Source organism: Eulemur rufifrons, chromosome 7, assembly GCF_041146395.1.
Source record: "Eulemur rufifrons isolate Redbay chromosome 7, OSU_ERuf_1, whole genome shotgun sequence".
Taxonomy (NCBI): Eukaryota; Metazoa; Chordata; class Mammalia; order Primates; family Lemuridae; genus Eulemur; species Eulemur rufifrons.
Window position 1 is genome coordinate 82,976,209 of NC_090989.1, and position 17,623 is coordinate 82,993,831.

The 17,623-nt window shown below is 36.8% G+C and overlaps 1 protein-coding gene across 2 annotated transcripts; it reads left to right on the forward strand.

Moving 5' to 3' along the window:
• Nucleotides 1-69: 69 nt before the first annotated feature.
• On the forward strand, nucleotides 70-17,530 carry MRPL47 (mitochondrial ribosomal protein L47). Of its 2 annotated transcripts, none has more exons than XM_069472900.1 (7): nucleotides 70-167; nucleotides 2,944-3,095; nucleotides 3,629-3,689; nucleotides 5,854-5,950; nucleotides 11,839-11,969; nucleotides 13,306-13,401; nucleotides 17,374-17,530. In XM_069472900.1, the coding sequence occupies exons 1-7, from the start codon at nucleotides 70-72 to the stop codon at nucleotides 17,495-17,497; spliced, it is 759 nt and encodes a 252-aa protein (XP_069329001.1). In that variant the 3' UTR covers nucleotides 17,498-17,530. The 2 variants fall into 2 exon arrangements, with proteins under 2 accessions (XP_069329001.1, XP_069329002.1); XM_069472901.1 differs by having other exon boundaries at nucleotides 2,950-3,095.
• The last annotated feature ends 93 nt before the right edge of the window (nucleotides 17,531-17,623 follow it).

Here is a 17,623-nt window from a genome sequence, read left to right on the forward strand (position 1 = left end):
GCGTCTGCGTGGGATGCCGGAAGTGACGCCTTGTTGGAGGAAACGCGATTTGCTTAGTTATGTGAAAAAATGGCTGTGCCTAGTTTGGCTATCGTTTGTAGAAGAGTCTCAGCCGCCCTAAAGGTGTCCAGATCGTTAATAACTCTTCCGGTCCCTGCCAGCACAGGGTAAGTGATGTATGGAATAGGTTTGTTCACCTTTCAGCTTTGGATCTTGTTTTTCTGCTGAGATGCCGAGAACAGGTTAAGGGATGGAAAAGCCGCCTGGATGGCAGAGCCGGAACTCACCTATGTGTGAGAAGTGAGTGACCTTGGAGACGTTGTCCACCTTCCTTCCTTCACGTTCCTTCCTCAAACATTTTGTTGCCCTCTTCTGTGGACAGACAATAGATGGGGTTTGTAGATGACCAGCATTTGTTGAAGTAAACCTAGAGGTACAGAAGCATGCTTTTGGGCTGGGGGAGTTGAGAAAAACTTTACCCAACTGCATGGAACTGCAGGCTGTGTCAGGTTTGGATGGATAAAAAAGAAGGGGACTTCGTATTTCCACGATCTGTCATAGATTGCTCAGTAAATTTTGAATAAATTATGAAAGTAGACAAATGGACGGCAAGTAACCCTGCAGGTATGAAAAAGGAGCACCTTAGAAATGGTGTTCATTATTTCGAGGGTGGGAAGACAACTTCTGGACAGACTGATAGTTTTTGACTCTAGGATGTGTGGTTTCCTACCCTTTATTGGCGGTTGTCTAAAATGAGTTGAATTTTGTAAACAGTAGGGTATATCAGATTTTTTATATAGGAAGTAAAAATGCATTCAGGTATCTACTCCTGAATGCATAAGCAATTATTGAGCATCTATTATGTGCTAGTGCATTATTACACTAACCTCAAAGATAAGCACTCTGTTTTCATTTCACGGAGGCTCAGATGTTGTAACTTGACCAAGGTGTCAAACTTGGATCAATTGTCTTTTACTTCATCTTTTTTCTTTAAAAAGGAAATAATTTTAGCTTTTTTATTATAAGATGAATATATGTTCATTTACAGACACTTTGGAAAATGGAGTATTTTGAAGAAGAAAGTAAAAATCAGCTTTAATTCTACCACCCAGAGATACATAGATTTTCTTCCATTCTTTTTAACATTGCATAATACACACATATGTAATTTTTAAATAAAGTTAAGATCATATTTACATATACCCATGTTTGTGCTCTATAGTTTTCTCAACGTTTTATTTAAAAAATTTTTCAAACCAACAGAAAAGTTATAGGAGTAATACAAAGAATAACCCTCTTTTTCTTCATGCTCTTTTTTCTGAGCTACTTGAGGCATGTAAGAATTTCAAACATCATAGGCCAGGCACAGTGGCTCATGCCTGTAATCCCAGCACTCTGGGAGGCCGAGGCGGGTGGATCGCTCGAGGTCAGGAGTTTGAGACCAGCCTGAGCAAGAGCAAGACCTGTCTCTACTAAAAATAGAAAGAAATTATCTGCCAACTAAAAATATATATAGAAAAAAATTAGCTGGGCATGGTGGCACATGCCTGTAGTCCCAGCTACTCAGGAGGCTGAGGCAGAAGGATTGCCTAAGCCCAGGAATTTGAGGTTGCTGTGAGCTAGGCTGACACCACGGCACTCACTCTAGCCAGGGCAACAGAGTGAGACTCTTGTCTCCAAAAAAAAAAAAAAAAGAAAAAAAAAGAATTTCAAACATCATGGCACTTCATCGCGTATCTTCAAAGAACAGGGACATTATCTTAATAACCACAATACAGTGATCACTCTCGGGATATTTAGTAGTGATACAATACTATAATTATACTGCTATTATCTAGCATACATTCCAAATTCAAAAGTCCTCAATTGTCCTGGTCGTTTTTTTTCTTTTTGATTCAGGATCCAGTGAAGGATCATTTATTGAATTAGTTGCCATGTTTCTTTAGTATCTTTTAGTCTAGAACAGTATCTTTTTTTCTCTTTCATGATGTTGATATTTTTGTTAAGATTAGCTTTCTAAGAATCTCTGTCCATTTTAGATTTTTCTGATTATTTCCTCATGATTAGATTCAGCTTAAATATTTCTGGTAGAAATACAACACTTGTGATACACTTCACTATTTTGTTTTAAATCATTTCTCCAGGTCATTAATTTTTAAGACATAATTTTTAAATTACTGCATAATAATTTATGATATAGATACAGAATAATTTTTAACCATTTCCCAGTTGCACATAATTATCAACCTTTTGATATCATATATAATGTTTTAATAAATATTTTAATTTTTTAATTAAAAATAATTTTTTTTTTAGAGACAGGGTCTCATTCTGTCATCCAGGCTGGAGTGCATTGACCTGATAATAGCTCAAGATAGCCTTGAACTCCTGGGCTCAAGTGATCCTACTGACTCAGCCTCCCAAGTAGCTGGGACTACAAGCTTGCAGCACCAAACCTGATTAATTATGTGTTGTAGAGACATGGTCTTGCTATCTTGCCCAGGCTGGTCTCAAACTCCTTTTCCTCACGTGATCTTCTCACCTCGGCCTCCTAAAGGGCTGGGATTATAGTTGTGAGCCCTGCCAACATCGTAATTTATAAATTCCCATCTATGATGATTTCTTTAGTTAAAATTTCTAGATGTAGAATTACCGAGTTAAAGGAGGAAGCATTTTGGGCCCCTGACACATGTTGCAAAATTGACCTTCAGAATATTTTTACCTTAAAATATAATTGTATAAATATATTATCTCTGAAATTATAGGATAGCAACTTCTATAATGCAAGATTAAAAATACATTCTAAAGCATTTTAAAAGTTTATTGCTTGTGCAGAAACCCTGAGTAGGCTTTTTTGACATTATAGATGAGGAAATGATTCTGTTTATTACTTTTAAAATCCAAATATTATGAAACTTTAAGCACTTGTTTGTATGCATTCAGTTACAGGCTTTCTCTTAGTTTGTTACCCAAGAATATACCAGATGTCACATCCTTTCACCAGTGCAAATTACTTCATACTACATCATCAAGAAAAGGACTGGAAGAATTTTTTGATGACCCAAAGAACTGGGGAGAAGAAAAAGTAAAATCTGGTGAGATATTTGGACTGGTCCATATTAAATGTATTTATTGAACCCTCTATCATTCTAGGATTATTTATCCAATTTAGGAATTATTTAGGTGTTTCCTTTTTTGATTTCCTTTGGGACTGTCTACTAGAGAAAATTGAAAGGACGGTGTAATGGTAGACTTAATTGTTCCTTGACAGATTGGCAAAAGGTTTAGAAGAGGAGTAGGTAGGTTGAAATTATTAATTAAAGTGAAGTTTAGGGTTTATTTTAGATTTCATTTTTTAGTGACAATTAAAATTATAACAATATAAGTGTTTTCTCATTAGGGTGTGAAAATTCATTTTGTACTAATGCTAACAATTTTGAATGCTATTTGTCACTAATATTTTCATATGTGTTATTCAATTTAGTCCTAATTACATGTTACATTATATGATATAATAAAGCTATTAACTATCTTACAGATAAAGAAACAGGTTTAAAGTGGTTAAGTAATTTGCCAAGGGGATATAACTAGAAACATTATTTCAGGTTATGAATTATGATTTTAATAGGGGCATCATGGACCTGTCAGCAATTAAGGAACAAAAGTAATGAAGATTTACATAAACTTTGGTAAGTATACAAAGTACATTAACATCGTGTTTCAGATAGTTACAGTATAGCAATGAGGTAAAAAACTTTGTATCTATCTGATATGAGAAATTGAGTAAAGTGATTTGTCTTATAGCACTGTGGATGATATATAAGATCGTGAAATATTTTATAAATATGACAGTTTAGATTGCATTAAGACAAATATGTCACAGTTCTCAAGTACTTGGAGGTTTAGAAATTTTACTCTAACTGCTACTGGTCATATTAACACCTTTATACTAGCAATTTCAGTAAACTAACTAATAAATGAAATGGGGAATAGTTGATCATATTTATATTTCTCTGCTTTTTATTACCTTTTTTATGGTCTGTAATCTTTGGCTTATTTGCTTTGGTGGTGTGTTGGAGGGTGCATTTAATTGAGAATTTAGGTAGATTTTTCTGGCATGTTCTCCTGATGAATTAGAGAGGGCTAAAAAGATTTAAGACAGAGTTGCATTTTTAACACATTTTTAGCCGAAAGATGTGTTTTGTATGGACTGTACTTATTTTTATTTATTTTATTTTTTTTGAGACAGAGTCTCACTTTGTTGCCCAGGCTAGAGTGCCATGCTTCAGCCTAGCTCACAGCAACCTCAAACTCCTAGGCTCAAGTGATTCTCCCGCCTCAGCTTCCCAAGTGGCAGGGACTACAGGCGCTTGCCACCACGCCCACCTAATTTTTTGTTTCTATTTTTAGTTGCCCGGCTTACGCTTGCTCAGGCTGGTTTCAGACTCAGACTCCTAACCTCAAGTCTCAAACTCCTAACGTCACATCTCAAACTCCTAACCTCAAGCGATCCTCCTGCCTCGCCCTCCCAAAGTGTTAGGATTACAGGCATGAGCCACCGCGCCCAGCCTAGACTGTACTTATTTTTAAAATTGGGAAATTTCACACAGAAAGTAAGGATTTCTAGCTTCTCTTAAATAATCAGACCTGTAATTTGACAACACTGGCCTTGCATGACCTGTATGGCAACAACTGGCTGCTCTTTATAGCAGCTGCCCCTTCTGGATGAAGCAGCGCACACTACTTCTCCTACCCACCCTGTTGTTCTTTCATCACATCAACTTCACGCATGATTGTTATCTGCCTAGGCACTCTAGTAGTAGGCATTGACATTTTTATCCTCTGATTTAAAGGGTTATCTTTCATGGCAGTTTAAAGAATTATAAAGTGTTTGTAAAAACCACTAATACTATGTTTATTCATTTTAGAAAAATAAGTTATATTAAAGCATTGTTAATGTGAGTTATTAGTGAAAGGACAGTTAGGGCCGTTTCAGCATTCATCATGGCTACAACCAAATAATCTTCTGCCACTCCTTCCCCTAAAATTGTCTTTTTCCATAGTATAAAATACCCCAATTCGTTTGTCTCATTTTCAGTGCCCTCCACATTTATTTCCTTTCTATTCTGATTCTCAAACGGATGTATTCAGATGGCCTGTTCTCACTTCAGCTCTACTGCTTCAACACCTTTGATTGTTTGCTTTGCTCTCCCTTTCATCCTAAAAAATCCCATCTCCCCTATTAAGCTTTCCCTTCATCTTAGCTAGAAGAAATGTCTCCTCTTTCCCACTTAGTTCTTCTGGTACTTGTCTGTCCCACGCAGTATGCTACATCACATTGTAGTTTCAGAAGTGAAAATAGAATGGATTTTGCACACACAGAGTCCAGGATTCGTTTCTTGAATTAGCTGTGTGACCCAGCATACCTTACTTCTCTCTGCTTTAGTTTCTTCATTTAGGAAGTGGAAATAATACCAACCTTAAAAGGTTGTTGTGAGGATTAAATGAAGTAATGTATATAAAGTGCTAAGCACACTGTCTGGCATTTAACAGGTCCTCAGTAAATATTATTTATCTTCCATCTTCCTTCTTGCTCCACTTGGAATGTAAGGACCATGTTTTATGCTTCTTTGTAACTCTCCTAGCACTTAATACAATATGTGGTACATGGAAAGTTTATTGAACAAATGGATAGGCAAAGATACCATTCTGTATAAAGGATTATTCTTTGTAATGATATTCTGTATATTGAGATTTCTAAATGGCTTTCAAGTACAGATCATTAATTTTGATGTCATAAATCACAACTTTATTTACATAGTCACATGACAAGCTTTGTGTTCTTTTATATAGGTATGTCCTACTGAAAGAAAGAAACATGCTGTTAACCCTAGAGCAGGAGGCCAAGCGGCAGAGCTTGCCAATGCCAAGTCCAGAGCGGTTAGAGAAGGTAAGGGTGAGGGGAGGCTGGAGACGGGAGTACAGGATAAAAGCTAAATGGAGTGAGCATATGTTTCCTGTATTGTCAAATAGATTTCTTTTTTTCTATTTCTGTTTGATTTTTGGTAAATGTAGAGCTGTGCAACCATTACAATGATCTCATTTTAGAACATTTCCATCACCCCAAAAAGAAATCTCAAACCTATCAGCAGTCATTCCTAATTCCTACCTGCATCCCCAACATACGTGTGGACAAATGTTTTCATTTGAATAGATACCTAGGAGGGAAATTGCTGGGTCATATGGTAAATCCGTGTTTAACATTTTAAGAAATCACCAAAGTATTTTCTAAAGTAAGTGCACCACTTTACATTTCTGGTTTTGCTTTAGCCACTTCCTCATGAACTAGATCAATTTTTTAATGCATTTTTTTTCACTGTGGTAAAAATCATATAACATAAAATTTACCATCTTAATCATTTTTAAGTTTACAGTCAGCAGTGTTTAATGTATTTACGTAGTTGTGAAAGGTCAGTTATTTTTAAATTAGGTTTTCGTCGTCATTGACAGAAATCTCTCTTGTGTTTCTATTCCCACTGCAAGGTAATCAATCTTATGTGTTGCTTATTTATCCATCAGAATTTTTCTGTACATGTAGAAGTGTGTCGTTATTTTTATTTACACAAATTTAATTATACTTTATATACTCTTCTTAAACTTGTATTTTTCACTTATATCAATATGTAGATCTGCCTTTTTTTTTTTTTTTTTTTTTTGAGACAGGGTCTCACTCTGTTGCCCAGGCTAGAGTGAGTGCCGTGGCGTTAGCCTAGCTCACAGCAACCTCAAACTCCTGAGCTCAAGGGATCCTCCTGTCTCAGCCTCCCGAGTAGCTGGGACTACAGGCATGCACCACCATGCCCGGCTAATTTTTTCTATATATATTTTTAGCTGTCCATATAATTTCTTTCTATTTTTAGTAGAGATGGGGTCTCGCTCTTGCTCAGGCTGGTCTCGAACTCCTGAGCTCAAACGATCCGCCCACCTCGGCCTCCCAGAGTGCTAGGATTACAGGCGTGAGCCACCGCGCCCGGCCTAGATCTGCCTTTTAAAAAAATACATTTAAGATATTTTTTCTATGTGGAAGTTTTATATTTTTATTTAGTTAGATTTATGAGGTTTTTTTCTAGATTGCTTTCAGGATCAACTCTATTGATTTTTCTGTGCTATAGAAAATAGGCTGGGCATGGTGGCTCACGCCTGTAATCCTAGCACTCTGGGAGGCCAAGGCAGGTGGATCGTTTGAGCTCAGGAGTTTGAGACCAGCCTGAGCAAGAGGGAGACCCTGTCTCTACTAAAAATAGAAGGAAATTAGCTGGGCAACTAAAAATATAAAGAAAAAATTAGCCGGGCGTGATGGTGCATGCCTGTAGTCCCAGCTACTCAGGAGGCTGAGGCAGGAGGATCGCTCAAGCCCAGGAGTCTGAGGTTGCTGTGAGCTAGGCTGACGCCATGGCACTCTCGCCAGGGCAACAGAGTGAGACTCTGTCTCAAAAAAAAAAAAAAAAGAAAGAAAATAGTGAGAACAGAACTCAGTTTTTGTAATGGTGTTAGTCCTGCTGTCTAATCTCAGCTACTTTAGTTTCCTTTCCTCACACCAGTTACAACCATAATTGCTACATTGCCTTTAAGAAGGAAGGACATAATATCCCTGGAGAAAGTCACAGAAGGTCTGGAATAAAACCTCAAGTGTTTACCCTGATTATGGAGGGTAAATAATTGGCAATGTGAATTCCTTCAAACTGGGCCCAGAGAATAACTGTGATTTAGTGAAAGTTGAGTTTTATAACGTTTTTTTTAAACTTTGTCTTGACATAGTATTAGACTTAGAGAAAAGTTACAAGAATAGTACAAAGAATTCCCATATACCCCTCTTTTAGATTCCTCATGTGATTATTTTACCACATTTGCATTATCTCTGCCTCCACCACCCCTCCACGCAATTTTTTTCTCAAATATTTGAAAGTTATATATATTATATCCCTTTATCCATAAAAACTTAATTGTATATTTCCAGAAAAACAAGGATATTCCCTTGTATAACTACTGTATAATTTTTAAAATCAGGAAATTAACATTGATAAAATATTATTACCTATAATCTACAGATCTTATTTAGATTTTAACACTTATCCCAACAATAAAGCAAAAGAAAATCTTGAATCACACATTTTCAGTTCTTGTATCTTTTCAGTCTCCTTTAAGGTGGAGACTCAGTTTCTGTGTTTCATGACATTGACTTTTTTTTTTTTTTTTTTTCCAGTCTAGGGATCTTTCATTTTTTACACCTCTTATGCCATGAATTCATAGGGAATAGGTTCCAGGAGCTCAGGGTCCTTTCCATTGCTTTTCACAAAGTATGTTTCTCTGGGTGGAGCAGGCTGGCACTTCAGTTGAACCCAGGTAGCTTTCTCTTTGGTTTCCTCCTTTTTCTAATCATTTTCCTTCACATGTTTCAGGAAGCTATCTTGGTTCTTAGAGTGCTTAATATACTCAGTCCGCCCATTAATCCTCTTAGCAAGAATCTTGCTCTTGTTTGTTTATAGTGCCAACTGCATGCTGGGTAACATTGTAGACTCTTCCAGTTTTGCCATGGTGACATTTGTGAGGCATGCCTTTTTGAACAGTATCCATTCTCTTGATGTCTGCAATATCACCTTTCTTGTAGATTCACATGTATGTAGCCAAAGGAACAAATCCATGTTTTCTACAAGGCACAGACAACATGTGTCAGGTGCCTCTCCTCTTTCCCTTTGTGTTCGTCATTTTGGCAGATTACTGGAAGATGGCAGTTCCGACCAAAAGGAAGGACGTTGACATTTTTGAAGAGTATAGGCCAGTCCCTCAATTTGAGTTTGTGTGATGCTTCTCGTGATAAGATTGGCAGGAATATCATAGAAGTGATGCCGTATTCTTCACAGTCCATCATATCGGGAGGTGTACAGGGTATTGATTTATTCTGTTACTGTTGATGTTAGCACTGATAACTTGACTAAGGTGTTCTTTCGGTTTTTTCTGCTATCTGCAGTAGTCACTATTTTTTCTTTGTATTTAAATAAATAATACTTAGAGATAGTTTAAATATCCTATAACTCCTCAACTTTCACTCACTGGTTTTAGCATCCATTGATGATTCTTATTTGAATCAATTATTGTTACAATGTTTGCTACATGGTGTTTTCTAATCCTATCATTTATTCTACATTTATTAGTTGTCTTCTGAAAGGAAGGGCTTTCCTTTCTCTGCATTTCTTTCTGTGTTACTTCATTGATTCTATCAGTGTGGACTTGTGAATTGCAATTTTATTCAGTGGGTTATAATCTTTTAATATTAATACTATCATTCCCGATTTGGCCATTGTGAGTTCCTTCAAGCTGGGCCCTTTGTCCTCATCACTCTTTGATGGGGCACAGCATGATGTTCTGGATTCATCTTGTGCTTTCCCTGCCCCAGCCCTGGAATCAGCCATTTAACAGTGGAACCTGATTCCTTTTAATGAAGAATAATATAATTATAAACTAAGATCTGCATTGTAGGTGTCCTCTTTGCTACATAACATTTATAAAGTGATGTGGTTTATTTTCAGGTATGTTTCCTAACTCAGCTAAGAAAATTTATGTTTTAGAGACTTTTTAAATTGTATTGACAAGTAAGGATGCTTTATAAATAACACATTGTTACTTGATGAAAAAGCTTTTGCTGTAACGGTGCTATTATAAGATTTTTGAACTACAATAATAGAGTATCCCCTCCTTCTGCTTTAAATATATAATTCAGCGGTGAACTTCAGCCCAATAGGTCATATGTACTGTACTTTCTGAATTAGTAGAGTCCAAAATAATGAAAGTTTACTCCAGGTAAGCTATATGTGGTCATAATTTTTTTTTAAACCTCAAATATATCTAGTGTTCCCAGTGTTTTGTGACCAACTGCTTAAGGAAACTTTATCAAGCAAAAATCAAAAAGGATTATTCTCAATATAAGATTGACGATAACTCAATATAAGATATTGTAAACTAAAGATTTGGAACTATTTAAGGAAGAGTAAAAGAGAAAACAAGAATATAATTAGGATGTAATTCTTATCACTGGGCTGATCTGGGTTGATACCCAGTTCAATCAGATTAATGACAAGTTTTATTTACAGGACAATATTAAATTTAGGGGAGAAACTTTGCAATTCTGGTAGAATTGTGACTAAAGTAATTAAGTACCCTTTTGAGATTAAAAACCCAGACTGTATGTACGTGCCTCTCTTCACTTTATTAGTATTTATTGATCACATAAATATGTGGTATTGTGTTAGTGCCTCTGTGTTTGAAATACAGAAACAAGGCAAATGTTAAAAGACTGATTATAATTTTACAAGTCTTTTTTTTAGTCTCTTTTAAAAAATGTGTTTCAAGGGTTACTCTCTAAATTTAATTACTAACTACAAATAGAAGTGTGTGTTCTAGACTCTCAAACACAGTCCCATTAATTTTGTATTCTCTCTTACATAAACAAGCTGACACTCTTGGCTCTGAGAAACTTATAAACTAGAAAAGAAGGCTTTTTGAGATTGACTTGTTTTGAATAATGTGTACCTGATTGATGCTTCTGATTTTTCTTCACATCTGTTGACACGAACATTTGAACGTTAACTCTCTGGATTTGATAGCCATTTACTTTTTATCTTTGTGAGCTAACATTAGATTTCAGTTAGGAGCCTCAAGCCCTGCCCTTCCTTGGGCAAATTGTTTAATGTAGTCAGTCAACAGCCAGATTTACTACACATTCCTAAAGGTTAGAGAGCTTTGTGTTAAGCCCTTACCAGTGTGGACCCTTCACTGTCTTAAGTTTGTCTGTCTTCAAAGTAGGATTTGTTTTGCCTGTCTTTTATTTCTCAAGGACTTTTTTAGAAATTCAAACAGAGGAAGACGTTGAGTTCAGCTACTGTAAGGCATTGAGTGAGGTTGGGGAAGTGCCGAGTATGAACTGAATGAACAGGTTATGAGGTAATTTATCTAAAGTTGTGAAACTTTCACATCTCTTTCAGATCTCTTAGCTACCTGGGAAATTATCTTTATAATCTAATCTGCACTTTTTTTGAGGATTTTTATAAGAAACAAATGTGTTTTTGCAGTGTTTGATATCTGTTGTGATGCTCTGGGGTTATAGACACACAAATGGTTCTCAGTATGTATTTAGAACTGTGAAAAAGTTTGGCTCATCTGACGTTACAATTCCCAATATATGAGTATTTATTTGTAAACAAATATATATTGATCTACTAATATATTACTATATATATTAGAAAACAATAGAAATCTTAAAAAGATAAAAGCAAATAGAAGTTTAATAGTATCATCTTGCATCTTGATGAATCTTTGGAGATTAGTATCAAGATAGACTGATATTCCTTTTCCTGTAATAGCAACAGCTGCCGAGCAGGCCAAAATATCTGTGTCTGCATGTGAGGGACACTGATTAGTTGAAGCCAAAACGTGGTAATTAATATAACAAAGATAGCAAATTGTTACTACTTCTTATTAGCTCATTGGGTTTTGAAATAGCATGAGTCAAATTGGGTCTTCCAAAGGAATCTGTACAAGTGTATCCCACTCCAAACAAAACTAATATATGGAAATGTAACCTAAATAGATTTTCATTTAAATGAAATTATAGGCTTTTTAAAAATTATAGAAAGTGATAATATAGACACTCATGTGTACATACTTGTGCCAAAAAGATCTTTAAGAAATACTTGACAGAGTGGTTCTTTGGCAAAATATATATTCTCTTTCTTTGGAATTTTGTTATAGGTGATTGTTGAAATTGTATCTTTCCCTTCTCAGGTAGTAGATTCCATGGATGCATTAGATAAAGTTGTCCAGGAAAGAGAAGATGCCCTAAGGCTTCTTCAGACTGGTCAAGAAAATCCTAGACCTGGTGCTTGGAGAAGAAACATCTTTGGAAGAATCATCTGGTACATAAATTATACTGTGGCTCTTCTAAGATAATTGTGGAGATCCCATGCCTCATTCCCCTGCCAGTATCTTTTTTTGATTTTTAATTTGGATTTTTTAATTTTTTTAAGACAGAGTCTCACTCTGTTGCCCCAGCTAGAGTGCAGTGGTATCAGCATAGCTCACTGCAACCTCAGATTCCTGGGCTCAAGCAGATCCTCCTGCCTCAGCCTCCCAAGTATCTGGAACTACAGGCACACACCATCATGTCTGGCTAATTTTTCTATTTTTTGTAGAGATGGGGCCTCGCTTTTGCTTAGGCTGGTCTCAAACTCCTGGCCTCAAGTTATCCTCCCTCCTAGGACTCCCAGAGTGCTAGGTTTATAGGGGTAAGCCATCACACCTGGCCCCCTGCCAGAATCTTTTAAGAAAGTGCTCACCATATGAGATACATTGGTGATGTATCTAATATAAGAAGAGATCCCAAACCACTTTGGAACACCAGGATATGAATGAAGGTAGCTTTATCTGGTAAAACCGATACCAGCCCAGGCATCCCATTCCCATGATTCAGTTATCTGTATGTTCTTTATGACAGTGGTTCTTAGTCTTACAGAAACATATGACCTTTGAGAATTTGATGAAAGTTACAGAAAATGTACATATACACATATAATTTCAGAAGATTATAAAACTTGTGAAGCTAACTTCAGAATACATACCTGCCCTCTTTGCCCTTTGAGAACCTGGGACAAATTAATTAAAATAAATTTTCAGGGATTAAGGTCACATGAACCAGTTCAGTTTGCTCCTATTGCCATCAGGATAAGCCTTAGGCCAAATTATGAGAACGGTATACCTCCTTGTCTCTCCTACATCTAGATCCCAGAGTCTTGTCAGACTTTGGGAAAGGATCTGATCAGCATTCACACTGAGGTATAAATAATTGAGAAGGCCCAGTCTAAATAAACCTCTCTACTGGGTTGAACAGCCAAGATGAAGCATCTTTAGAATTGTAAACGTCTGTCAGTGAAATGGAGAAGGCATTTTGAGTGTCTAGAGACCTTCCCTGTACTCTGGACATTACACCACCTAATAGCACTTGCTCATTTGATAGGTTCTTTTTAATGGAGTTTGTGATGAGGAGGCTGCTTGGAGCCACATTCAGGGGGTTAGCTGTGCTGTCTGTAACCATCTAATCCAACACAGAAAAGAGAGAAATTGCCAAAACATCTCACTAAAAATGTTTATTTTCTGCTAATTTTTATTTGGATTAACCTATTTGAGGTCAATTAAGAAAGTCAAAATGTAGTAAATGTTTTCTGTAAGGCAAATAACTTTTTGCTTTCTTGGCAGGCACAAGTTCAAGCCGTGGTCTCTACCTTGGCACCTAAATAAAAGCTACCATAGGAAACAATTCTTTGGAATGCCTTATGTGGAACGTTTTAACAGGTGAGCACAAGTACCCTTGACAACGAAACATATTATCTTTATATCAGATGACACATTAAGCTTTTTAAATCTTAATTTCTGTTATGTAAGTAATAAGAAAAAGGAAAGTCAGGTAAAAAAGAGTTAAAGTCATATATACAATATATATAATCTTACCATCCAAAAATTGCCACTGTTAACATTATAGTTCATATCCTTTCAAAAGTTTTACTGCTTTTCTGTTTATCTGTCGATATGTAAATATGTAGAAAATCCTACTATAATGTTAAAATGAAGGTCCAAACAATTCAGTTGCATAAAATGTGAGCTCCTGTTATTGCAAGGCTGAGGAAAAGAAATGGGGCTAGGGAGAGAAGAGAGGTCTGTTGCATTGTATCTGAATACATGGTATCCTGCAGAATGTTGATCTCCAAATATTTCCTATAGTGAATTTTTCCTGCATTAGGTTTATAATTGAATAGGGAGAATATCAGGCTTCTGTTAAGGTAGAGGAGTGAAGTGATCCTATGAATCACCAGCTGATAATTATTATAAGATTTTTAAAAAGAGCTACTTTAAAACACTAGATCCAGGCCAGGTGCAGCAGCTCATGGCTATAATCCTAGCACTTTGGGAGGCTGAGGCAGGATTGCTTGAGGCCAGGAATTTGAGATCAGCCTGAGCAAGAGCGAGACTGTCTGTACAAAAAAATAGCAAAATCAGCCAGGCGTCGTGTGGTGGTGCATGCCTACAGTCCCAGCTACTCAGGAGGCTGAGGCAGGTGGATAGCTTGAGCTCAGGAGTTTGAGGTTGCAATGAGTATGATGATGCCACTACACTGTAGCCCAGGCAACAGAGACCCTGTCTCAAAAAATATAAAAAATAAAACATTTGACCCACATCCCAAACAGACAGAAACAGAGAGTTTTGCTCCCCAAACTGTAATTAGAAGGGAAAAGAAATGCACCTTTGTGGTTTCCCGGGCTCCCATTGCAGTAGCTGCAGAGAGAGACAGGGTAGGCGAACCACAGAGTTCCTGGTTGTAGGTGCTAAAAATCAGAATTCAAGGCTGGGAAAGCAGCTGGAAAGTTAAAGGGGAAAAACTAGTAGCACAAGAAGCATAGCTTTTAACAGCTGCCTTGGATAATACATTCTACTTTCAGCAAGTGTTCCTCAAAAACTGATTTTCTCCCCCAAAAGCTTGTTTCTGTACCAAAAAAAAGCTTAAAACAACTTGAACAGGATAGAATTCATCTTTAAACTGAGCTTTAAAGTGTTTAGTGTACTTTAGAATAACATTTAAAATTTTTCATTTTCCGTACTGAACCAGTTACCTCTCATTTTATCTGCAGTACTTCTGTTCTACATGGGCACTAAACATCAGTCATCTTTTTCATCACCAGTGCTCTAGATCAGCGGTCCCCAACCTTTTTGGCACTAGGGACCGTTTTCATGGAAGACAATTTTTCCACAGACTAGGGGAGGAGGGGGGAGATGGTTTTGGGATAATTCAAACACATTACATTTATTGTGTACTTTATTTCTATTATTATTACATTGTAATATATAGTGAAATAATTATACAACTCACCATAGGTTGGGGACCCCTGCTCTAGATTCAATCAATCCTTGATTTAATTCTCCCTGCAGAATGTCTCCGGGATCTGTCTTGTGTTGTCTCTACTCTAGTGCAGTCCCTCTTCATCAAATTAAATTACTGAACATCTTCCTCACTCTGGTCCATTCAAATATTGCTTCTTCACTAATTTTCCTCAAGCCTTTTTATCACATCAGTGTTGTTCAAAGACATACAGTAGCTGGGTGCAGTGGCATGTGCTGGTAGCCCCAACTACTCGGGAGGCTGAGGTGGGAGGATCACTTGGGTCCACAAGTTCAAGACCAGCCTGGGCAACATAGAGACAACCCCCGACTCCCTGGCATCTTTAAAAACAAAAACATACAGTAGGCTTCTGTCTACAGGATAAAATCCGTTCCCCACGCAGTGTTCCCACAAGTTAGTCTTAGCTATTTACCCTTCATCAAAATCAGAACTCTTGCCTTGTTTCTTAAATGTACCTTGCTCATTTCTCCCTTTTGCTTCTCCTATTTCTACAGCTTTTAAATCTGTCCACTTACTCACATTTAAGACCTAGCTGAGATGCTGAACAACCAAAGAAATCTAACTGTACTGGCTGATTTTTTTTCCTCCGTGATTTATCCAAAGCCAATGTTGTACCATTTGATCCTTTTGCCCTTTAGCATATAAATTGAAGATATAAATAACGTGACTTTTAAAATAATGCATGAGAATTTATCAATCCGCCATTACTTTTACAGGCTTTATATATATTCTAATGATCGTATTTTTGAAACTAGTTTTTTTAGCCTTGCCTTCAGAGAATGTGTCATAATCTTCTGAATATTAAGCATAGCAAACCTTTCAGATGGGTTTTTTGGTAAATGGCCAAAATTTAATTGGAGCAAAGATTGATGAATAGAATGGGTAGTCTCATTTTGACTTATAGTCTTTTTATTTTTTTCTATATATGTACATATTGTCTTTATCCAGGTATAACTCTTATTATCTCAAATTTCTGACTTCATAGCACTGGCATATTATGGTTATTTAGTACGTCTCTTAATTGTATTGCTCTATTTTATATAAACAGATACCTACTGGCCAGTAAAATATCCTGTAAAGTAACTAGGTTTTTTTGTTTTTTTTTTTAAGAGACAGGGTCTCACTCTGTTACCTACGCTGGAGTGCAGTGGCATGATCATAGCTCACTGCAGCCTCAAACTCCCAGGCTGAGGCAAGCTTCCTACCTCAGCCTCCCAAGTAGTTAGCTAGGACTACAGCTACAGGCCACCAAACCTGGCTAATTTTTAAATTTTTTGTAGAGATGGGGTTTCACTATGTCATCCAGGCTGGTCTCCAGCGATTCTCCCACCTTGACCTCCCAAAGCACTGGGATTATAGGTGTAAGCCACGATACCTGGCCCTAAAATGCCAATTTAAGTGCAGTAGAGGTTTGGCATCCATGCTTTTATCATTTTCAATTTTGACGATTCCCAAGTTGACCCTATAGGTCAACATAATTTAGCTAAGGCATAAATGCCTTGTGTCCTGGGATGCTGACTTAGAGAGTGGTAAACCTAACTACTGCCTAAGTATCATCTCTTAGCAGGGTTTTATTCTCTGTAGGGGAAATGATAAGCTAGAGTGAGTACTATATGAGATTAGGTAATTCCCACAAGTCTCAGGATGTATCTCAGGATGTCAAAAGCCTAATGTACTCAATAAAATTAGTGTTTCTAAAATAAGGTAGAAAGTCCAGGATTGGACTTCAGGTCCAATCTGTTATAGGTTTACAAGATCCGAACATTCTTTCTAGTCAGGAAATAGGATATATATTGTTACAGGGTTTCAGATGCTTCTGATTTTACATTTGTCTCTTGACTTGTGTAGGTTTACAGTAATTATTATACAGGTTTAATAATATACAAGCTGGGCGTGGTGGCTCACGCCTGTAATCCTAGCAGTCTGGGAGGCTGAGGCGGACGGATTGTTTGAGCTCAGGAGTTCGAGACCAGCCTGAGCAAGAGCGAGACTCCGTCTCTACTAAAAATAGAAAGAAATTATATGGACAGCTAAAAATATATATAGAAAAATTAGCTGGGTATGGTGTCGCATGCCTGTAGTCCCAGCTACTCGGGAGGCTGAGGCAGTAGGATTGCTTGAGCCCAGGAGTTTGAGGTTGCTGTGAGCTAAGCTGACGCCATGGCACTCTAGCCCAGGAAACAGAGTGAGACTCTGTCTCAAAAAAAAAAAAAAAAGAAAAGAAAAAAAAAAAAATAATATACATAACATAGCAGATACAAAAACTGGCATGTTTGAGGCTTTTCTGTAATTGATTTGTATATTATTTTGACAGTATTGAGTAATAGGGAAAAACTTTTGTATAAATTGCTGTTATGCTTTTATTATTCTAGACTGGAACTTGAGAAAGCAGCCCGCATTAGAACAAGGAAGAAAAGTTTAGAGAAAAAGAAAGAAAAATTTCTTCAAGAAAAGTTTCCACATCTTTCTGAAGCTCAGAAGTCAAGTCTTGTCTAAGATGTCTGAACTCCTGAATTTACCATTTTATTTTTCTTGCATACTAGTCTATATATAAAAGTAATAAACATGTTAAGTGGTTTAAAGAAATTGTGTTTTTAGTCAAATGACTTATCAATTATTGTA

What these genes read in the sequence shown, in the direction of transcription:
- MRPL47 (XM_069472900.1), top strand. Translation starts at nt 70, where the DNA reads ATGGCTGTGCCTAGTTTGGCTATCGTTTGTAGAAGAGTCTCAGCCGCC. An exon ending in CCGGTCCCTGCCAGCACAGG is followed by an intron (nt 168 to 2,943) that starts GTAAGTGATGTA and finishes GTATGCATTCAG; the next exon opens with TTACAGGCTTTCTCTTAGTT. An exon ending in GAAGATTTACATAAACTTTG is followed by an intron (nt 3,690 to 5,853) that starts GTAAGTATACAA and finishes TCTTTTATATAG; the next exon opens with GTATGTCCTACTGAAAGAAA.